Source organism: Ipomoea triloba, chromosome 10, assembly GCF_003576645.1.
Source record: "Ipomoea triloba cultivar NCNSP0323 chromosome 10, ASM357664v1".
Classification (NCBI taxonomy): Eukaryota; Viridiplantae; Streptophyta; class Magnoliopsida; order Solanales; family Convolvulaceae; genus Ipomoea; species Ipomoea triloba.
In genome coordinates this window covers 28,122,314-28,145,382 of record NC_044925.1, presented here as the reverse complement: position 1 = coordinate 28,145,382, position 23,069 = coordinate 28,122,314, and the positions used below count along the sequence as shown (strand labels likewise).

At 36.9% G+C, this 23,069-nt stretch overlaps 6 protein-coding genes across 8 annotated transcripts; 3 read left to right on the top strand and 3 right to left on the bottom strand.

The window, feature by feature from the left end:
* Positions 1–1,365: 1,365 nt before the first annotated feature.
* Positions 1,366–3,599, bottom strand: LOC116032737 (cyclase-like protein 2). The gene is made up of 6 exons (XM_031275440.1): positions 3,133–3,599; positions 2,473–2,517; positions 2,263–2,335; positions 2,086–2,183; positions 1,804–1,874; positions 1,366–1,633 (listed from the first exon to the last, which is right to left on the bottom strand). Exons 1-6 carry the CDS (start codon positions 3,530–3,532, stop codon positions 1,508–1,510), a joined length of 813 nt encoding a protein of 270 aa, XP_031131300.1. The 5' UTR covers positions 3,533–3,599; the 3' UTR covers positions 1,366–1,507.
* A 577-nt stretch (positions 3,600–4,176) lies between these two features.
* LOC116031468 (cyclase-like protein 2) lies at positions 4,177–6,992 on the bottom strand. Its single transcript, XM_031273688.1, has 6 exons — positions 6,470–6,992; positions 6,347–6,391; positions 5,459–5,531; positions 4,978–5,075; positions 4,739–4,809; positions 4,177–4,645 (listed from the first exon to the last, which is right to left on the bottom strand). Exons 1-6 carry the CDS (start codon positions 6,963–6,965, stop codon positions 4,520–4,522), a joined length of 909 nt encoding a protein of 302 aa, XP_031129548.1. The 5' UTR covers positions 6,966–6,992; the 3' UTR covers positions 4,177–4,519.
* An 806-nt stretch (positions 6,993–7,798) lies between these two features.
* On the top strand, positions 7,799–9,993 carry LOC116033548 (ribosome biogenesis protein slx9). 2 transcript variants are annotated; one of them, XM_031276296.1, is made up of 6 exons: positions 7,799–8,030; positions 8,134–8,180; positions 8,663–8,721; positions 9,210–9,259; positions 9,442–9,581; positions 9,661–9,993. In XM_031276296.1, the coding sequence occupies exons 2-6, from the start codon at positions 8,161–8,163 to the stop codon at positions 9,842–9,844; spliced, it is 453 nt and encodes a 150-aa protein (XP_031132156.1). In that variant the 5' UTR covers positions 7,799–8,030; positions 8,134–8,160; the 3' UTR covers positions 9,845–9,993. The 2 variants fall into 2 exon arrangements, with proteins under 2 accessions (XP_031132156.1, XP_031132157.1); XM_031276297.1 differs by having other exon boundaries at positions 7,830–8,019.
* A 74-nt stretch (positions 9,994–10,067) lies between these two features.
* LOC116033547 (reticulon-like protein B11) lies at positions 10,068–12,437 on the bottom strand. Of its 2 annotated transcripts, none has more exons than XM_031276294.1 (6): positions 12,289–12,437; positions 11,858–12,038; positions 11,408–11,549; positions 11,262–11,331; positions 10,977–11,179; positions 10,068–10,286 (listed from the first exon to the last, which is right to left on the bottom strand). In XM_031276294.1, the coding sequence occupies exons 1-5, from the start codon at positions 12,338–12,340 to the stop codon at positions 11,010–11,012; spliced, it is 615 nt and encodes a 204-aa protein (XP_031132154.1). In that variant the 5' UTR covers positions 12,341–12,437; the 3' UTR covers positions 10,068–10,286; positions 10,977–11,009. The 2 variants fall into 2 exon arrangements, with proteins under 2 accessions (XP_031132154.1, XP_031132155.1); XM_031276295.1 differs by having other exon boundaries at positions 11,003–11,179.
* A 2,061-nt stretch (positions 12,438–14,498) lies between these two features.
* Positions 14,499–15,624, top strand: LOC116031929 (transcription factor MYB44-like). The gene has a single exon (XM_031274286.1). It carries the CDS (start codon positions 14,607–14,609, stop codon positions 15,450–15,452), a length of 846 nt encoding a protein of 281 aa, XP_031130146.1. The 5' UTR covers positions 14,499–14,606; the 3' UTR covers positions 15,453–15,624.
* Positions 15,625–16,502: 878 nt separating this feature from the next.
* Positions 16,503–21,229, top strand: LOC116033706 (protein unc-50 homolog). The gene is made up of 10 exons (XM_031276475.1): positions 16,503–16,860; positions 18,003–18,070; positions 18,213–18,238; positions 18,862–18,952; positions 19,538–19,633; positions 19,958–20,026; positions 20,280–20,338; positions 20,420–20,542; positions 20,651–20,722; positions 20,805–21,229. The coding sequence occupies exons 1-10, from the start codon at positions 16,771–16,773 to the stop codon at positions 20,867–20,869; spliced, it is 759 nt and encodes a 252-aa protein (XP_031132335.1). The 5' UTR covers positions 16,503–16,770; the 3' UTR covers positions 20,870–21,229.
* Positions 21,230–23,069: the final 1,840 nt, after the last annotated feature.

Below are 23,069 nucleotides of genomic sequence, written 5' to 3'. Positions count from 1 at the left end.
GAAGATGCGTTTTGAATGAAGCCTTCCTTGCAAAGAACGACATGAGGTAAACCAACTTAGGGTTTTCATAATTAGCCAATTCAAACAAATATGACTATTAGGCAACTTTACATGGAATCAAATTTAGAACTGTATGGTCGTTACTAAATCAGTTGTCAAACTTGGTTGGGGTTGAGAAGATTGGATCTTGACGCTACATGATGCAACAAATTTCATGGCACAATGAGACCAAAATTACAACTGTATGTATGTTACAATCTTTTTTTAAAAATTATTTTGTGGGCATTGGAAGCATTAGAGGGAGGGTGAAGAAGAATCAAGAATGGGAAGAATAAAGAATGATATGGAATGAAGGGTGAAGGAGATAGTGACAAGACAGGAAACATGGCAGCCAAACTTTTGCTTAGAGAGGTAAATCAAATGAACTGTAATGTGGATGAGGATGGCAATCGGAATATAAAAACAGGACCCCAAAAAAAAATGTAATGATGAACAAATCGTTGGTTTGTTTGGATTTGGGTTAGATGTGAGGCAGACGATGACACACAGAGACCCACTCCTCTCTGCAGGGATTAGTTAATTAGCTCCCGTGACACTGTACTGCCTCTGCTCAGCTCGCCCCGGTCCCTTTTAACCTCGCCCAGCCAATTGTAGCTGCGTTAACGTTATCCTCGGACACCACAATTCACAAACGTGGTATACAATCTTATTTTACCTTAACTAGAATAACCTAAAGACTTTGTGGTCAAGCACTCTCACATGAAAGGTCATGGATTCCGAGACTGGAGTGATGTTGACTGGTTGGGCTGGACATATACTACATCTGAGAGGGGTCAACCAATTGGTCATGTTTTGATTGATTTGAGTTGTTTAGTTATAGACAACCTAAGTTGATTTTGGTTTATCCTTGTCACTCAGAAAAGAATAAATCAAACTTAGTATTGTATTTGGTTTGATGTTCTCCCACGTTGCAAATTTTATGGCCACAACAGGTTTTAGGCTTGGCTTGATCCTGTAATGATATCTGCTGGGATGGGTGTACCAAGCCCAGTAAATAGCAAGATAGACCCAATAAGGCAAAAGTCCACACAAAATTGTTGAGAATGAAGGCTATTAAGACAGGCCCAAAGGTGTCTTGAATATTAGGTCTCAAGCTAGACTGATTAATCCAATTCTAGTAAATAATTCAAGAAGCCTATTGAGCAGCTCAACAATAGTTAAAACTTGAAAGCCCAAGTAGGTATGATTTGGTTGGCCTATATAGGTCTAACCCACATTGACATCTCTATCATATTCTCCATTATTTGTTGGTTGATTTATGCGAAGATATGTCATGCATAAGTAATATTATGGTGTGAATATGTCTAAAAGGTGTAATGAGTGGTTAGATTTATAACTAATTAAGGTTAAACTTATTCATGGTGTATAGTCTTGAACCAAATGTGCCAATAGGACCATAAACAAGGCTTTAGCCACAACTGCATAGGGCAGAAAATTCAGCCTTGGTTCACTTGATCAGGATGCATCTAATGGGTGATCCCTCTGCCCCCACCAACCTCAAGGGTAAGCAATGAACATCATAAATCCCAAGCTCAATACCTTCAAGTTTCAGGCCTTCCACAAGAATGATTTCCTGCACCATTTCAGCATCGTTAAAAACCTCAACCAAGTTGATCAGGCTGTTAATTTGGTAACCACACTGGGAACAGCCGGTTTGCCGACTAGGGTTACAAGGTGGGCCTGAGTAGTGGCTAAAATTCTGATCATAACAATTGTAGCAAGAGAAATCAACCCACTACTTACCCTGCTTTTATGGAAAACTAGATGGGCAGTAATCAAGTCATCATATGCTGCAACAGATAAGTAATCAATTCCTGCAGTTCAAGAACAATATGATGGATCATGCATCTCGTTTTTAAGATAACGAAGACGGTGTCCAAGAGTCAGTGATCACTCCCGACACGATTTACAGACCTACAAGAGTCCTTAGAGGGCTTAGACCTAACACTTTTTGCTGATATTGTAGGCATAACTCGTCCAGATTCTTTGAATTTATTAGAACGATACTGAAACTTTACTACTCACCAACAAGCTTAATATCAGTGTTGTCCACAAGCCACTGGGCTCCATCCTCCATGAATCCTACATAGCTTGTGTCGAATCCCTTCTTCCACATTAGACGCCTGAAAGTATAGCTTGTTTCAGTCTCTTTGGCGAAAACCTCGCTTCTGAAGTACAATTATTGTGGAAACTATGGCATACCTGTCTGTATTCAGTGTTCTAAAGAGTACTCTCTTCACTCCCCTGGGTATATTCAACGACTTCATCACTTCAGCTAAGTGAAATAACACAGAATACAGACTCTAAGGTCACAACTTTGATTGGTTTCATAAATCCAATTCTTTATTTATTTCAAGATTCTGAACAATCATGGCTATATATATATATATATTCCTTTGAATTAAAGCTTACCAGTTAGGTTCTTGTCTCTGGGAACATCCACTACCAATGCTGGGCCTGTCAAAATCACAAGAAAATTGCATCACCCAAACAAAGGCCTTTTGGTAACATAATTAGCTTATCAGCTAATTTTGACTTATTTGGCCACTATTAGTTATTTGAATTGATTATATAATCAATACAAATTTTTGACTAATTAACTTTTTGTAACAGTTTATTGCTCCAAAAAGCTAAAATTCAAAAGAATGTTCAAAGCATTTTTTCGATCAACTTTTTGAAAAAGTCATTTTGCATATAATCAGTTATAAACTAACAGCTAATTTACCTAACATTTTTATACGAGATAATGCTATGAACTAGTCAAACCCACTAAGTCAATTAACTAACAGCTATTTAGTATTTACCAAACACCCCCAAAATATCATAACTCAAGCAACAATCTAATTAAGTTGGTCACGATGTTAATTTCGTAATTATAAGATTTCAAGTTTAATTATTGATTGGAGTAGCCTATCCTGTAAACTTTCTTGAATTAAATTAATGATGATAATTTACTGGCTAAGATCATGTGACTAAATTTACTAGTAGAAACCTTAGGGTAAACCAAAAAAAAAAGTATCATAACATAAGACATAGGATTGATGGGTCGAATTGAATGAGGTAATACTATACCATTGAGAACTCTAAGGTCAAGGGTGTCGACATCAAATCCCTGGTCGAAGTAATTCTGGTACATATGCCCCGGCGCGTCGACGTGAGTGCCGGCGTGGACGCACAGCCTCATCTCCGACAGGTTGTAATCGGACCCATTCTTCATGCTCATCAGCAGTCTGAGAATCTCGCCGGCGCCCTCGTCGGAGACCCCAGAAGGCGTGTTTGGAGTGAACTGATGAGTAATATCGAATATCTCTCCGCCTTCATAGATTTCTCTCCTCGACGGCTTGGGTTCACCGCTTGACCCGAGACAAATACCCGGGTCATCCCCGTACCCGGATGGATATGCAGCATCCTTAGAAGATGCCACAGCTGCAGATAGCAGAGTAAACACCAGTAGCTTAGCTAAAGAACTCATCTTTCTTCTCTAGACGTAGTTAACGAAGTTGTTTCGGGAAGAAAGATGATGACTTTAAGCAGAGATTCTGAAAACGACAGGCAAAATGATAAGCTATGTTTGACTGAAGGGACAACATTTGATTCCTAAATCGTCATCCTATTCAACAATTAGTCAAAATAGGCTTATTAGAGCAAAGTCAATAGGAAGATTTTTGAGATGGTTTATAATGTGTCAACTAAGAGAGAGACCGACTGGGCACAGACGCATGCAACTATCTTGGCTTTTCCTTTTTCCCTACTGCGGGCTTCACAAAAGATCATCTCTTGCAAGAAGAATTCAACTTTTCTCTCTTCTCACGCTCTCTCCTCCACATCAGTCATATTTACCTCAAAAATTATAAAAAAATCATTAATGTAGTTATTCTTAACTTTTTTAGTTTAACTTATCAGTTATTAACATCACAGATTAGTTAAGTTCTTGTGATTTTTTGTTAACTAAAATCAGTTAGGGCATCATTCAAACTAGTCAAAAGAATCAAGAATGGTGGCCAATATTATATAAGTTTATTCATGTGATTTCTTGATATTCTAATAGATCCGTTCTAGTTTTGTTGGCATAGCTGACAGCCTGACATGCCACATGCTATTTTTAACTCCCAGGCATACACTCATACACGTGTTGTTTTTGGACCAAGAAAGTGTGTTGGTAACAATTGAGCTCGTGACTAGTACTAGAATAACAGAATTATACTTCGCCCACTCAGTCACTAGTTCCACGGCAAAAGTCACCAGCTTTTACATGCCTTGAATTGTTTAACCAGAAGTACCAACTACTAAAGACAGAAAATCTAGTCCCAGCTAATAATATGATAATATGATGATCAGCATCCCAAAGCTTGAGATTATGGCATTGGGGCATTATCTCCAGGCTTTCAATTTCACCATTTCCATCAAACAGACAAACAGGGCCTTAGTGAGATGCAATTCACAGACCTTACTAGTAGAGTTACTTGATGAGGATGCATCTGATGGGTGATCCATCAGAACCAACCAACCTCAGGGGTAAACAATGTATGGTATAAATCCCAAGACTGATCTCATCGAGTTTCAGGCCTTCCACGAGAATAATTTCCTGAAGGGTTAAGCGATGTTATCATAACAGAAGTAACAAAAAGGATTCGAGAATCAAGAAAAGCTGTTGAAATTAATAAGAGAAATTTCGCACCCTGCTCTTGAGGAATGCTAAATGAGCTGAAATCACGTCATCAGCAGCAGCAACTGATAAGTAGTCGATTCCTGTGATTCAACACAGTTTCATCATCCAGAAAGCATCATTAGGCATCAAGCGAGAAGTGATTTGCTATGGCATCTTAAGTCTTGTGGATATGTTTTTTAAGAGGAAAGATTCCGTTTTTTTCTCAATCGTCTTGAGAATCAAATGGTGTTGAAAGTTTAATTTCTTACCGACAAGTTTAATGTCGGTGTTGTCTACAAGCCACTGTGCACCATCCTTCATGAACCCCACATAGCTTGAGTCAAACTCCTTCTTCCACATAAGACGCCTGAAAGAAAGCAGGTTAACATGAACAGTTCTGGTGAAATCTTTACTCTCTTTCAGTGCCAACAGATATTTCTCCGAATCTCTAAAACAAAAAGTGGAGAAAGCTCAAAGGTTCGAACTAAATTCAGATGAGACAACGGTAGAAATGTGCAGAGTTCATATGTCGAGAATAGCAAATAAAAGCATCATTCAGCAAACTTCCTTGCTTGGATTCATTTTCTGACACATCACCATGGCCAAAGATGTAAAGACTACATTGTCATCCATCTTGTGACATTCTAATTTCCTAGCAATGTTTGATTAGCAGATTTCTGATTGGCTATAAATGCAAATCAGTCAATTAGGTATAACTTTCTATATCATTACAAAAAAGCTATGAATTACCTGTCAGTGTTCAGTGTTCTGAAAAGCACTCGCTTCACTCCCTTGGGAACGTTTAACGACTTCATTACTTCAGCTGAAGAAACAAACAAAGACTATAACATCACAGCTCATTAATGGCGCGCTGAGAGCTCAAGCACCAAGGCTAATCTGCTCTATGTATTGAACATATTCATATGCAAAATCTATGAAAATGGTCAATCTTAGACCAAGTAACCATCATAAAGCACCTTTTTTACAACCATCAATTTGCATTACAACAACAAAACACATTTTCACATGAAGGCTTGTTAATCAAGACATCTGAATCAATTATAGTTTTTGAAATTATTTATAATGCTTTGACTTAAAAAGGGGACTTTCAATAACATTGCAAAGATATATGCTTGCACAATTCACTTCAACTTTTTTTTTTTGAATGACGAGGGAAACCGGGTGTGCACTAGATAAACTCTATCTTGTGACCCTAGTCGGCAAAGGAACACAAGAAGGTAAACCAACCTAAACCAACATAGGTTGTCCTCAGACAAAGAAGGCCAATAGGCTGCTCCCATTAGAAGTCGAACTTGTAGCCTTGTGGTTACTAAGTCTACAGCCTGACCAACTTGGTTGGGGTTGTTCCAATTCACTTCATCTTGATCTAGGGTAAATCAGACCTGAATTGATTTGTGAGGTTTCATGCATAAACAGAAGCTAAATCCTCCCATACAGTAGCAGATATACATGGGACTATGACTATGATTACTTCATAATTGCAGTTCTTCAACAGATTCTAAGAAACTTTGATTAGTTCAATATGCCTGGAGAATATAATCCTGTTTCATATACTGCTCAAACAAACATCCATGGAGACAGAAAACTAAGACATTAAAAACTCTTGAGAAAGTTTACCAGTTATGTTCTTGTCCCTTGGAACATCCACCACCAATACAGGGCCTGTCAATAAACCACTCCAAATAAGTATACAAAGCAAACAAGCCACTGAAATCAAAGCAGTGATCGAAGGAAATCTACCATTGAGAACTCTAAGGTCAAGAGTATCAACATCAAATCCCTGATCAAAGTAATTATCATACATGTGCCCTGGCGCATCAACATGAGTGCCAGCATGAACACACAATCTCATCTCCGACAAGTTGTAATCAGACCCATTTTTCATGCTCATCAAAAGACTCAGAATTTGCCCTGCGCCCTCATCAGAATCCCCCACCGGCGTGTTGGGAGTGTACGGATGAGTGATGTCAAAGATTTCCCCTTCTCTCTGCTGTAATTTGTCGCTAGGACCGAGACAGATGCCCGGTTCGTCGCCATACCCAGTAGGGTATGCATCGTTAGATGATGCAAATGCCCTAAATAGTGCAGTAAATAGCAGCAAGAGAGATAAAGCTTTCATCTTTCTCGCCAAAACTATGAGCTTCAATTCAATACCAGAAGCAAAGTTGTTTCCACTTCTTTTAGATAAGCATGTTGGGCAAACAAAAGATGCATCTTTTTTCTGATTCGTTTTCATTTTACCTGGAAGATATTGTCGGAACTACCCGCCATACTTGGGTGTGAGCGAAGGGTGTGTTTGGTTCGTAAAAGAGAATCTGAATAGAAATAGTAATGATAATGTGTTTCGGAGAAAGTATGTTGCATGTTTAATAGTACAGTAGAATTAAAATATTTAGGGGTGAGTTTATAGTTAATAACCTATTACTGGTAATCGAATAATTGATAGTGATGGAGTAAATACGACCATGAATACAACGTAAATATATGAAAGAGCGTTTGGTATTAATGAGCGGGAAAACAGTATCGTCGGGGGTTCACTCCGGTTAACAGTGTGCGGTCAAGAAGTTAAGAGGTCAACAGGAAGATATGGGCCAAAAGTGCGCTCGGCATGATAGCCACGTGGGGAACATACACTACTATTGTCGAGATCCCCGCTACGGCCGTACACGTGCTGTGAAATCCCTGCCGCATGACGAGAGGTAACCGAGAGCCTAACTCATTGAGATTGGCCCGACCTTACGGTCGGGTAGGGATGAATAACCCGGCAAAGGGACCAGGTTATGTGGATGTGCTCGGGAGAAGAAATTAGGTCGGGTACATGTTTCCGACCGGAATGTAATAGTTGACTTTATAGTCGTGGTAGAGTATATTCCCTATCATATAGTATTTTTTAAATCTCTATAACTCACTGAAACCAACCGAACATAAACTTATAATATGATTTCGATTGATTATTTCGGTGACGGAATAACCGATCATCCACAAAAAATATTATATATAGAGAGAGAGAAAGCCCAATAGGCCAATAGGCAATTAGCTAGTTTGCTAATAGCCCAAATCAAAGAATTTTAGCCCAACAAAACTCAATCGAGTGAATAGACAATATCCCTACCCCTTCTTCTCCGCTTCTCCGCTCTCCTTCTCGACCAGGACCAGGACCAGGACCAGACGAGTACAGACGATCACTCTCCGTCTCGCCTTCTGCAGTCCGCCGGTTTCCGCCCTAGTCTCTCGTCTCTCGTATCTCACCGCCTCACGGCCTACGCCTTCACTCCTCAAATCCTCAGACGGTCAGACCTCAGTATGGCAATCGTCTACTTGATGGACATAACCTTGAAAATTTAATCTTTCTTTCCTTTGCTTGTTGGTAAATGGATTCTTAATAATTGTATGAATTTTTTCAGGAACAACCCTGCAGATCATTGTTCAGTATGGGAAAAGCCAGGCCACGGTAAGTAAACTAAATGTATTGTTTTTTCTCTATCCTTTGCATTCTCATGTCAATGCTTTTTGAATATTGCTGCTATGATCCCTGTCTGGTTTCAATTCTTAACCATTTTGGTAACCTCTACTGTCCTCACCAGTGTGTATTGTTTGATTGTGTATTTGTGTTATCTGTTTTAATATTCCTTATTTAGACACAATATTTGAGGGGCAAAGTGTTAAAACTTAAAATGGCTGCTTGATCCAATGAACAGTTTTTTGAACACTGCATTTAGGTTTGTTAATCGGGTGTCAGTATTCAACTTATATGTTAGCATCAAAGATTATAGATGAATTCATGAATCCAGTTTAACTATTTTTACATAAAGTAGGAATAGAAAGGAGTCATATTGCTTTACATGTTCTCCTTAACTGTATGTTTATCTTCTCTTTTCTTTTTAATCAAAACATGAATATTGATTTTTTTCGTTTTTGTACTCAATGACTCAGTGAAGATGCATCTACAAAAGCTGATCGCAAATTCGAGAAGAAAGTGCAGTTTTATACTAGTAAGTGGATATAGTTTTAGCTGTGTTATTTTGATTGTACTGTAGCAAATTTCCGGAGTTAGATGTGTTGCATATGTGAAGAGACCCTGTTTTCCGCTTTTGAATGATGGTGGTGATAATTTTGTAGCTGCATAGACTGTAAGATCAGCATTCTTGCTTTTTTTAAGTATTTGATCTAGGAATCAAAGTAAGATATTCGTTGGTTTTCTTGAATGACACAAGTTCGTTGGTTTGACATATGAGCCTCTACATAGACCATCTTGTTCCAACGAACTAGTTTTAGAGTCACGTGACCACACATTATTTGGTAACTTATCGAAAAGACCTTCACATAGACACATAGTACTCAAGTATCAAGTCATGTTTTTAAATCGACTTTCTATTGGAATGATGATTGTTGGGTTTTGCTATCAAATGAATTTAATGTTGTAGTCCATGGTCTTGTTTTCACCTCTTTTTTTTTTTTTTTTTTTTAATTATGTATGTAGAGGTTAGAGACACAGTTGCTTCATTGAGTGCTCAGAAGGCCATCACAAAGGTACGTGTCTTCACCCTTTCCTTTTTCTCCCCACTAAGAGTGTACAACTCTCATTTCGAAATAAATTTGACATGGAATAGGATTTTAAAATCCTATTATAATTTCCCCGGCATGAGTCTTTCTGGTGTACAAATGTTCCTTATATTGTTTTGCTAATATGATGGTCCTTGGTTGGTTTGCAGAAGACAAAGGTCCAAAGGAGGAAGAAGAAATTGCAGGCGTACAATCTATCTTCTCTTTCAGAGTTCCTACCTGAGTTGGAAGCTCATCAAAAACCAAAAGCAGAACTTAAATTAAACAGAAAAACCAAGCAAAAGCTAGTGTAAGCAATTCCATTCACCCTATCTCTGTCTCGAGTAACAATACCATTAACCCTGACTGTAAAATCTTCATCTCATCAGGCTAAAGGAAGGCGATCAGCTGCGGGCTGTCATTGGCCATCCTGCTTTTCAGTCAAATCCCCTGCAAGCCATTTTTCAACATTTGCAGGGCACGCAGCCCCTGGACAACAAGAAGCCAAAACGGGACAGAAAGAAGGGGAAAGGAAAAAAGAAAAAATCCAAGCCTCAGTTAATGGAGACCTGATCTACAGCCTCATGTTTTGTTTTTCAGAGCAATGCCAATGTGCAATCCTTTTGATATTTTCTATATTTTGACCTGTGAAATTTTCTTCTCATTTTGCTCTGTAAAGATTGTTATACTACAAAATACTACAAAACAGCTTTATGGTTCTACACTTCTACCCAATAGGCCTTGTAAACAGCAAAATTGGAAAGAACAGGGGTGATTTATAGTTTCTTTTCCATTGTACCCCCAAAAAAATAGAGTGGTTTAGTATAATTGGAAAAAGCAAGTGAAGCATTAGCCAGAATTTGTTACACCAATGGTCTTCAAAAAACAAGAAAAATGAGGAAATTGTACATATCAGCAACACCCTCTAAACCATTTGAGCAAATGGCTGTTGATCCCATTCTACTCATTTGTAATGCTCGTGGTATGTTCATCCTACATGCTTAGCCAAAAGTACCTACAAAAGAATGTAAAATAAAATAAAACGTGGCATCAAATAATACATTGAATGTGAATTTAAAAGCATCAAATGTGACAAATAATACATTGAATGTGAATTTAAAAGCATCAAATGTGAATTATAATACATTGAATGTGAATTTAAAAGCATCAAATGTGAATTTCGAATAACAGTGCCCACCAAGTGCATCAGATTGAATGCATCTTTCCAGGATTAGCAAATAATACATTGAATGTGAATTTAAAAGCATCAAATGTGACAAATAATACATTGAATGTGAATTTAAAAGCATCAAATGTGAATTATAATACATTGAATGTGAATTTAAAAGCATCAAATGTGAATTTCGAATAACAGTGCCCACCAAGTGCATCAGATTGAATGCATCTTTCCAGGATTAGAAAACATTTCCTACGCCATAAATAAGTAGCCTCTCATTCCCCAGCATGTGAAATCTCCATGTGTGCCAAACACTACTCAATTTGGATTTTATAAAAGCAGCATAAACTTTTAAGCTATGACACACTGATCTAATGATGATTTTAGTGGAACTGAATGTGCTGATTCAACTCACGTGTTTTGAAACTTTACAGCCAGCCTAATTATTCACTTTCTTTCAGCATAGTCTAAACTTCAAGGAACATCACAACAGATTATATCTCAATAAGAAGAGAACAAAATGCTTACAGGAGAGGGACATAGAGACTCCACACCTTAGATTTACTGAAACTTCTTTTCCTTGTTTAGAGGCACATAAATCTTTTTCAAAATTGTATCATTGATTATCTTGTACTTAGAAAGGATGATGTTATGTGCCAAAATGAGCTTATCATCAATTTGATCTTGGCAACTCTCATATAATGGAGGAATCACAAGACTGAAAATGACCCCTGAAATAGAACCAAATGTCTTAGGTGTAGAGAAAAAGGCTTCAAATAAGATGTTGGACAACAAAGCAGCAACAAAACTCACCCATGTAGAACAGAGTCAGAAAGTTGAAGAAGCTTCCGACATATGAAACGGCCCACAAGCCAAAAGCAACCTGTCAAACAAATCCCACATTACACACATATTCTTGACTGTAATTTGGAAAATAAAACAAATACATCTAGAAGCACCTGAATAAAAAGCTTAACATTCCCTTCGATAGCAATGTCATGTGCAACTGTAAGTAAATGGTTAACCCAAATGCGCATTACTGCACCTGCCTTCACAACCCATTCATCTGAAACCTCCAAATCAGGAAGGGGAGGTAGAGGTCTGAAATGACAAAGTATGAACCAATCACCTAATGAAAAACACAACGTAATCTACACACTTCCCAGGTCAGCAGACTAATTTCAGTCAATGAAATATGAAATATGAATATACGATGAAAGTCCACTAGTTCTAGGCTAATCATAACGAAACAAAGTCATCATATAGTAGAATCTACACAGCATGAAATGACCGTTACCTATTGAGATGAATATACGATGAAAGTCCACTAGTTCTAGGCTAATCATAACGAAACAAAGTCATCATATAGTAGAATCTACACAGCATGAAATGAAGTGATAGACCGTTACCTATTGAGAAGAGATGCAGATTTAGCCCAGAAAAAGAGAATTAGGACTAGAAGCAAAAGAACATTGGCGATAAAGGATAGAATATTATAGCCAGCTCGTTCAAATAGGAACCATAGGGCAGTGGAACCTAAAAGCACAGTGACACTCCCATACCATCTCCTCCACAACAAGACATCGGCAACTGCCATATCAATGGATTGCACAGTATCCATTTAGTACACTCGAACAATCGCTCACAGAAAAATCCATTCAATCAGCACAACAGTAAAGCATGAATTCACACAATTCTTATCTTAGATATACATGGTGATTAATTTATTAATGAATGTGATAGAGTTTGAACGTCAAAACGAATTCAAACAAATGACTGCATTTATCATATTTATTATGTAAAAAAAAAAAAATCTACAAATGTTAGAACTAGAGAGCACCTGCCCCACCGCCGAGAGCGTGATAAACGAAAGACTGATGAGGTTCTCCCATGGAAATTAGGGTTCTGATTAGAGGAGTAGATGATGCAGAGAGAGGCGAGAGAGAATAGGGAGGGAGAATTTTGGAGGGGCGATGATGGTAATTTTGCAGTTGAAGGAAATAACTTCCAAAAGGTCGCTGAGTGGCCTGAGATTACTTCTCTTTTTTTTTCTTTTTCTTTTTTTTCTTTTTTTTTTCTTTTCTTTTCTTTTTTTTTTTTGTTTTTTTTTTTTTAAGGTAAATGATTCATTAACTCAAGTCTAAAGAAAAGCATTACAAATGATAGGGGAAGGTTATAAAACCAATCTGAATAATTAGATATATAAACGGCATGCCTAATTAATATATGACAACCTGATTCGTTGATCGTTTAGCAAGTAATACAAACACATTAGAGAAACTACACAACAAGTTTTTGATATTCCTAATAATCAAATGAAATGAAGAAGACTCCTCTACTATAATTAATGTTTTGAACCACTTGTAAAGAGTCTGTTTCAACACGAATATTATCCATATTTTTTGTCTTTAGCCAGCTTAAAGCTTCCTTGATGGCTACTGCTTCCGCTTCTCTAGGTGAGTACACACCTCTCCTCTGGACTCCTCTTGCTATGACGAGTCTGCCAAGTAAAAAGTTGATCAAATTTTGTCATTAATTGTTTAAAATGTATTTTTTTTAAGAGTATGCTAATTTTAATCGTAACAAATAAATAAAAGGAACAATATTTGAGAGCTAAAGTTTAAATTTGGTTAATTTAGTTATAACGACCTAAATTATGATGATCTTTTGTTTAACAAATTAAGTGAAGGAAATGAACTCTTTTAAGTACGACAACAACAACAATTTTAATTACTAGAGAATTTTGTCAAATGTTTCTTTAATCGTTGTTAGGTTTGTGAGATTGAACAATAAATATTATATGATCGAGCTCATCACTTAAACCCCTATATAAAGCTTTTGGTAGTAGATCTCATAGATATGCACTCAATAACTCATGGACCAATCATGCTAAATTGCCAAGCCATCTATAATGGGTTAGGTATTTTTTTTAAGGGTTTGGTTTATATATTTTGTTGAGGTATATACCCCCTCATTAGCATTTTGGAGAATAACACATGCAAAACTACTTTATGAGTTTCTTTAGGACTTCTTTCGCAATCAGCGGTTAGCGGTTAGCGGTTAATAGTTAGTGTATTGAATTAACAGGTTTGACAAGTGAATTGTATCAGTGGTTTGTAAAAAGATGTTTAGCCTATCAATCTTTACCACATCAACGTAAGCATAAGGTTTATATATCGTATTTTATATTTAGAAAAATCACCAATTAAATTATGTCATTGGTTGGAACAAGCAACCGTTTGGAGGATGTATAACACTTACAATATTGAAATTCGAGCATCTAACTTTCCAATACGCATACGCATATAGTTAAATGCGAATCTATTGACATAAATTCTATAATGATCAATAATAAATATCATTGTATCCATTGTTATTCTAACCCCTTGGCATATTTAATTAACCTATCGATTTTATCGCATCCACGTAATATACAATTAAACATTGTTAACCGGATCAATTTATATTGATTTTTATATAAAATATTTAAAATATTAATGTAGACATAATTTTATTTGACATATTTTGATTGATTAACCAATTCCTTTTTCATTGAGATGAGAGGATATAAAAGCATGTGTTTAGAACGGTAACATATTAAGCAATCATTCCATAGATTTTTTAGGGATTAAGAATGTAAGAATTTGTATAATTGATAATTATAATGTGCAAGTTTCATTAGTTTTATAATAAAAAATTATTAAAATGGCATATCATTTGAATTCAAATTTCAAAAGATGATTACTTCCATGTTTGGCTAATTTTGTAAAATCATCACCTAATTAGTACTCAAGAAGGATTAGCTCCAGGCCACTAGCGGCGTTTGAACATTGAAGAAAAGCAACTCCCGTAACGGATACAAATAGTCAAAATGCGTTGAATAACTAACGGCCATCCCCTAGACGCTCTCTCTGTATTGGCGAGATATTTCTGGGATTCACTTCTCATGCGTCGACACGTGTCTCGTTCCAGCTGTACTCCCCCGAACCGACTCGCCCCACCTACATAAACCGCCTAACTGTAACGCTCCACTTAACCGGTTCCTTCCGTTACCCTAACAACTCTAAGCCCGCCTATTTAAGCTCTCTGCATTTCCTTTCTTCGCCGAAATCGAGAGTGCTTCTCAACCGCCTCTGTTTAAGTGCGGTGTTTCGGGGCATGGCGGATTCGGATCGGGTTAAGGGGCCGTGGAGCACGGAGGAGGATGATTTGCTGAGGAAGCTTGTGGAGCAGCACGGCGCTAGGAACTGGTCGTTGATAAGCAAGTCGATTCCAGGGAGATCGGGGAAGTCGTGTCGGTTGCGGTGGTGCAATCAGTTGTCGCCGGAGGTGGAGCACCGGCCGTTCACGCGGGAGGAGGATGAGGTCATTGCGAAGGCGCACGCGCAGGTCGGGAATAAATGGGCGACTATTGCTCGAATGCTGAATGGACGCACCGATAACGCGATCAAAAACCACTGGAATTCGACGCTGAAGCGGAAGCATTCCGCCGTGATTGGAGGAGGAGAGCCGCGGCCAGGGCGGATTCTGAAGCGAGCGGACAGCGCCGACGTCACGGCGCCGCCGCCGCCTGGATTACGAGTAAGTCGCGATAGTTCCTCCGAATCTGACATTAGCTATTCTAGCAACAACGATCACGATCCGGCCGCTGCGAAGAGTGTACGGATGGCTTTACCTTTGCAGGCGGTGGAGCCTCGAGTTGTTTCAGAGAAGGAGAACGATCCTTCCACCGTGTTGACTCTATCGCTGCTTGCGCCTGGAGCAAATGACGGCGTTTCTTCGTTACAGCGTGATCAGCCGAGTTACCGCCGCGGTGACAGCACCGAGGCTGCGGCGGCGCCGCCGGTGAAGTCAGAGAATACTCTGACGTTGAGTCCTGAATTGCTGTCGTTGATGCAGGAAATGATCAGAAAGGAAGTTGAAAATTATTATTCAGCACTTGTTCTTAAGGATGGCGTTAGGAACGCAGAAGTGAAACGCATTGGCATTGGCAAAACAAACTAAATCAGCTTAAACGCTTTCAGGAAAAACGATGATGGACTTATAATTGTCCTTTGAATTCTGGAATTCAAATGGATTGTTTGGGTGCTGAAAATTAGTTTAATTAATGAATTCTATACAGTAGTGGTGGATGTTTGATTTGGAATGTCATATTTTAACCCAACGTTTTTGTTTTTGTTTTTGTTTTTGTTTTTTTTTGTTTTTGTTTTTTATTTTAATTATTAACATACAAATAATTAAATAATGAATTAATGAAATGGAGTTAAAAAGAAAAAGAAACCAAACCATTATGGCAATAACCGTTGTTAACCCAGGTGTATGGTTACTATTTTACTCCCTCTCCTTGCGGCAACCTTAACATGAACCACGAACACAATCACGGTTTGATTTCCCGCGTGGTGCCAAGTGTTACTTACGCACGAGCCACGAATCCCATGATTACCTTAGTTTAATACTCGATGCCATTTTATCATTTGGAGCAAAAATAAATTAATAAAAACTAATACAGAGTATCTAATTTAGTCTTAACGGCTTTTGGTATGTAATTAGGTTATCGACTTTGATAGTTGTAACTATGTTACAATGTAGTGTCTGTTTATAGCTATTTTTTAATCAAATGAAGCACAAATAGTTAATATCGCCTCTACTGAGGCTCGAATCCAACCCCTTCTGTGGGGATGCAACTAGACCCTATGTGCAGAAGACTCAAATTAAGTAAAATCATTGAAGTCGATGACCTAATTAATTAAGTATATAAAGTTGTTTAGAAGAACTAAATTGAGAATTATTTCAAAAAAAAAAAAACTAAATTGAGAAAAACTGTTATACTGAATTATTTATTACAGAGTATTTACTTATTTTAATTTTTTAATATTTAATGTAGTTTTTAAATATATAAAATTTATATATTAATACTAAATTTAATATTATAAAAAGTTAAAATAAAAATTTAATTAAGTCTTATTAATTAATTGAACTAAATATATAAAATGAGATGGAAGAAATAATAGCATCATCAGAACTAAAGCTCGTTGTCTTGTACCGGTGAATCTTGCTTTCCGAATGAAACTTGATTTATACGCTCAGATCCGAACCTGATTTGGTAAGGCCGTTGGGCCGTAAGAGTTTTGATATTGGGCTGGGTCGACTTTGTTCGCCAACCGACAACAAAATCTGCCACCGTCCGAGTCACCGGCTAGAGCGACACGCAGAGTTTGAAGAGCCTGACCAAACGGAGTGGGGTTTCAAACAGTGAAGATCTCCGATCAATTAGAGCCGAAGAGGAAGAAGACGACCACGAAGGAGGAGGAGCACCGGCAAGATGCTTCCTACATCGTCACTGAAAGGGCGAACGAGCTCGCATGTTCGGCCCAATTCAGTTTTCCCGCAGTACCTCCGCAGAATAGTCAAGGTTCGTTCCCATTTCCATCTCATCTGCTCCGTTATGTTGATTTATACGCACCGCGCACATGTTTTTGCTTCTGTACGTATATACGCATATGCGTGTGTATTCTGTGCTGCGTCTTTACTTTCTCATACAACCTGCATAGATCGGATCTCCGCTCTGTTCATCGGCAATTCACATTTGAGCTCCGCTGCTGAAAAAATCTCAAAATCCGCATCGCATTGTTTATTGTGATTCAGCTGTAGTATGTAGGTGTGTTGATTGGTGGATTATGATTAAGAATCAATGCTGAACTGTAATTCTGATCGCTAAATTTTAGTTACAGCCTGATTAGTTCACTTGCTAGGAGCATTTAATTAAGGTTATTTGGACGGTGGAAGGTAATTTTTTAAATTTTTTTAGAACTTGATGAGAGTTATGGCAGGGCAGAGGTCATGAACTATGTTCTGCCTTTTAACTAGCAGCTAAAAGCTTCCATTGGATATTCAATGTAGTAAAAAGGAGTGGTTCAGGCCTCTTTGTTGAGGTGAAATTAGAATACTAAAATTTTATGGAGCTGCTTATTTATACATATTGAAGGAGAAATATTACAGTGTTCTGCAAGTTGATGTGTTGCCACCTAGTGCATTTGCACAATAGAATCTGGATAAGCTACTGGAGAGAAGACAAATCCCTGTGTATGGCCTGAATTCACATCCCAAATTTAAATTCAAATAAGAAATGAGGTAAAAGTGTATAGTGAGAAGACATGTATTTGTTTCTTTTGCATTTATCACGAATTTGGTGCTTATTGTCAATGTTACTTTTCTGCTTATTGTTATTATGTGCTTTCAGTTTTAGTGTCTATGAGCTGATGTGTGAGCTTGTTTCATGAACATTATTTTCCTCTACCTATTTTTAAAATTAAAAAAAAAAAAACAACAATACTTTTCCTAGACTTCTGCAAACCACAGAGCCACAGACCACTCAATATCAGTTTAAAATTTTGGATTTCTGTTATATATTGTTCTGCTGGTTAAAGTTTGAAAACCACCCAGAGCTCTCAATATTGCATCTTTATGTATTCAAGTCACTTATCATCCTTCGCTTACTTATAATGTATTTATCATTCTTCTGTCGTCATTTTATAATTGCATTACTCTTTGCAGTGGCAACAAATGGATATTGAATATACTTTCTGGCAAATGCTTCACTTATGTACCTCTCCAAAAGTGGTGTAAGTATTTCACTTTCATAGTTTCATGTTTTATTTCTGATGTTGATTGCTTTACTGATCCTTATATGACATTTTCAAATGTATCTTTAGTTTTCTTATTTTTGTTCTGCGTTTTGCATGCACAATACTACTATGGCTGCAGATATCAGCACACAAAGTACCACAAACGTAAGTCCTATATTGGTATCTTTCTATTTGCAAGCATTTTTGTACTTGCTTTTCTGGTTCTTTGTGAATGGAATAATATGCTAAACAAGTTCCATTCTACTAGATTATTATGCCACATGCATTAGCAGCATTAGACTATTGGTCCGAAATATCCTGGTTGAATTGGGAGATGTCCTTTTCATGGGGCCACTTATAAGCTCAAGCATTTATTAACCTATTTCCTAAGAGGAGCTCATTCCAGTACTGTACAGTTCATTCCAGGAATAGTGAAAATAGTAACTTGTACTGTTGACTTGTAGGCTTCTTTAACAATAAGCAAGCTGAGTTTGGTGTAGTGTGCCAAGTTAACTTTTGATAATGAGTTATTTTATTTCATTTTTATAACACATTACTACCTTAATATTTTGTGTATAACGGTACACAATTCATTTGTTCACTCTTGAGGCTTTTATAGTAAGTTAGAAAGTTGGCCCTGTTGGGTGGCTAGGTTTTGTTTGTTGACTATTTTTCTTACCACAGATAATGGTCCTCTATTGAAAATAGCAAACATCAATTATTAAATCCTATAAATTTGATTTTTTTTTTTTAATCTTAACCGTTCAAACAATATTTATTGATTGCAGAAACAAAGAACCAATGGGCACGGGATGATCCCGCATTTATTGTTATATGCAGTCTTCTCTTAGCATGTTCTACTTTAGCTTACTGTGCTGCGTAAGTATCCATTACTATAACATTATTACTATAGAGGACAGCATCTTTTAGCCTTACTAAAGTTGTCAGTTATTGAATTCTAAACTTATGCTAATAAACTTGAATTGATGCATGCATCTGAGCAGTGAGCATAGATATTACTTTGATAATTTGTAAATGTGAATTTGGAAAACCAATCCCAAATTCACTTTTCTCAACTAGTGGAGAAGTGGTAAGATGATTTATAGCCTGAGAGAGCCTTTTGTTTTAAGTAAGCATCATTGCAGACTTGCAGTTAACATTGGTAACTACAATGATACTAGTTCTCAACTTTTAGGAGCAAATTTTATGCATGTCAAATAAATATAACCATAGAATACAATCTAAAAATTGGAATTGATAACACAAAAATTTACATACTAGACAATATTTTTCCAGTTATTTCCATTTTGATTTTCTGAAAGTTAATATCATAGCAATATATAAATATTTTGCATTTACCACAACTTCGGAGGTTGTGATTTCTGGAATAAATATACATTTCATATAATCTCATATCAAAACTACTGAAACATGCTGTTTGGTTGGCTATCTTTCTTGTTTCAGGTATGATCATAGTGCAGGGCATGCTGTTTTTGTGGTTATCTCTGTATTACTTTTTCATTTTTTAATAACCGGAGCTGTTTTATCTACATTTTGTTGGTAAGAGCCTATAGTTAATCTAATCATATGCAATAGTTCTCTTTATTTCTCTTGTACTTTGGCACTTTGCTTGGCCTTGATGTTATTTTCTTCTCTAGTTTCTTTCCCCCTTTTCTTCACATGGAAGCACGTTGGGCTAAACCACATTTCATGTTCTATACTATGTTGGAACTCCTGTGATATTCTAACGACTATTCAATACTCTGTATAATGGATATATCACAACGAAGTGCATTTTATTTGTTATTCTAAATGTAAATGGAGTCATTGCCAGAGCAAAAAGTGCAGTAATATGGAAAATTCAATGTGATAATGTCCTTGCAGGTTCTTGACCAACAATTATCTTCGAGAGGAAACTCCAAACAGTCATGTGGTGGAACAACGGGTTGAATGGCAAGTTTAGATCCATGTCCTGAGTTTGTCTATTTTTGCAATTTTATTATAATAGGTTGAAATCATTGTTATTATTATTGATGTTGATGGTGATGATGACGGTTATCATCATCATCTTCTTCTTCTTCTTCTTCTTCTTCTTCTTGATGGCTCATTGATATTCTTCCCGTCTTGTGAATGCATTTTAGGTTAGTTAACTTGAAATTGGATTGTATTTGCTAAAATTATCTTCACCCTTTTTGGTCTTGTGAAGGTTATATGCTTTTGATGTCCACTGCAATTCTTTCTTCCCAGTGTTCATCCTGCTTTATGGTAAAAACATTTTCAGAAGAGAAGGTTTTAACCCCTGCATGTTGAAATTTTTCTTATGTTTTCTATTTTTTTTTATGGCAGTCGTACATTATTTTCTTTCCCCTCTTTTGATTGCTCATGGTTTCATTCCCCTTTTACTATCAAATTTGCTCTTCATGGTTGCCGCTTCCTACTATCATTACCTCAACTTTTTAGGTTATGATGGTAAGATAAACTCACTCTATTCTTTCTCATTGGTCATACTTGCATTGGTGATTCTGCTCCCCTGTATCCTAAAATTGTCTAATAACCATACATTTTTCCACGGTGCAGTATTGCCCTTTCTGGAAAGGACCACTTTCTTCCTGTACCCAATTGGCCTTGTTATTGTCCTTTCACCTATTTGTAAGTAATAGTTGCTTACCTTTTCTTTGTTTCTAATATACGCTTGATTACTTAATGCTGCGATAACTTTTCTCGTTTGTAGTTATTTTGAGCGGCTTCAATCCATCAAGATATTTCATGAACATGTACTTCAGCAGATTGGTATGATCGCAGCCAAGGCTTTATAATAGGACCTGTTACAAGATGGGGATGAATTGTAGGATGACCTCGACGCAATTGTTTACAGTTCGTTCCATTATATCTTGAATGGAAGACAGGGAAGTTGATTAAGTTCTCTGGTATGGCCTTTTACCTTTAGGAGTGAGAATTGTAACTGAGCGGAGCTTATTAGGTGCTTGTAGTGTTGTACTGCGGCTGCAAAAACTGATCAATACCAATTCAATGTAAAGATTTTGCTTTCTTAATTGCACTGACTATCGACCTTGAACCACAGTTCCTTGCTTTACTGAACTTGAGAATACCTAATTGTCATTTTAATGGAGTTGGCTTTTCAGCTGTGTTGTTGTACTGGTACAGCTTGCCAAGAGTGTTCCTCCCACCTAAGACGTCGATGAATTATTGTGATTTATCTTTTTACCATTCTGTCGGGTTCGATAAATTATCGTGATTTACCTTTTTACCATTCTATGGGGTTAGAGCGTGGGGTCTTTGAAGCGAGAGAGATTTTGGGTTTTGAGAAAAGCTTGCAAGGACTGTTGTTGCTTGAAAATAAGGTGTGTAAGCGTTAGACAATAAATTTGCATTGAATGAGTTTTCTACTCTCTAATATATAGGGTCCATCTTTGTGGTGAACGCTGGAGACCGTTACTCCATTTGCGAAAATTCTATTAGATTTTGACTATTTCAGCCACCAAATTGAAATTTAATGCTCTTAATATATACTTTTTCAAGAAAACTCAACTCAATTACCAAATAATCAATGTTCTGTTGAACCATCGTTTTTTTTTAATACTACTAACTCTATTACAATGCAGTATCTGTTCATAACTACTTTCTCAACCTATTGAAGCACAAGAGTCAGTATTGCCTCCACTGAAGCTCGAACCCACCACCACTGAGGCTCGAATCCACCACCTCCCGTATAAAAGGAAGGGTTTGAACCATCGTTTCAGTTATCAACTAATCTCATCATCCCTCATATGTAAACGCATGAAAAAAAAAATGTTAAACGTCGCTATGAACACCTACCACCACGGTCCACGGGCACAGGCTTTGCATTCATCATTCTCAAGTTTCCAACTTGTTTCATTATTACTCAGAACATGGCATCCATTAGTCAAAACTTGTAGGTATGACAAAAGTAGTATGTATGAGTATGACAACACAGAGGAGCACGTCCTCACCACCTTATCCAAACCTCACCAACCATCCTCTTGACAATTACCGCCGAACTGTTTGTCTACGGCGAATTATGGTCCACACAATGTCACGTGGACTATAACAAAAAAGTACATTTTTAGTATACTAAAAGTACTTTATTTGTATACTGAATTTACATAATATATTAAAAGTACATTATTTGTGTACTAAATGTATATTATTTGATAGTATGATCCACGCAATAATAATTGTTTATCCACTCTTATGGCCTATTTCTAAATATTTATTTTCAAATATTTTTAAGAGTCAAACTCAGTTGAATATAACACGTAACAAACTTAAATCAGTCTTTTCAGTTCTGTAATACTGAATGTTGTATGTAAAAACATTTGTTCCGAAGATGGAAGGTCGGTCAATCGAAACTTAGTAGGTGGATAGTTAAGCTGCTATTTCACCTTACTATGCAATGATAACATTTTCTTCTGACTTCTTGCAAGAGAGATAGAGAGGTGTGGCCACAAATCAACAATGTTACAGTTCAAGTTTGGTATATTTCACAATCATAAAAGTAAAACCACTCAACCTTTAGGGTATGTTTGGTTGGGTGGAAATTTTTTTCCATGGAAGTTGTTTTCCTTAAAGTGGAGGAAAATATTGTTTTGTGATGTTTGGTTTATGGAATTCATTTTCCAATGGAAAATGAATTCCTCAAATTTGAGGAAAACAAAACCCTTGGTTGGACCAAGGATTTTGTTTTCCATGGATGATGGGAAGAAAAATTGGTATGATTGGAAAAATTTATCCTTTGTGTTATTTTCTAATTATTATTACTTTTATTAATTTGTAGGGGCATATAGGTCTTTATACACATTATTCCTTACCATTTTAAATCCAACCAAACAACAGAATTTATCTTCCCAGCAACTTCTTTTCCACCAACCAAACAACATAATTTATTTTCCTGGTAACTACTTTTCCACGAAATTTCACTTCCATTTCCCTTCAAATATTTTCCGCGAACCAAACG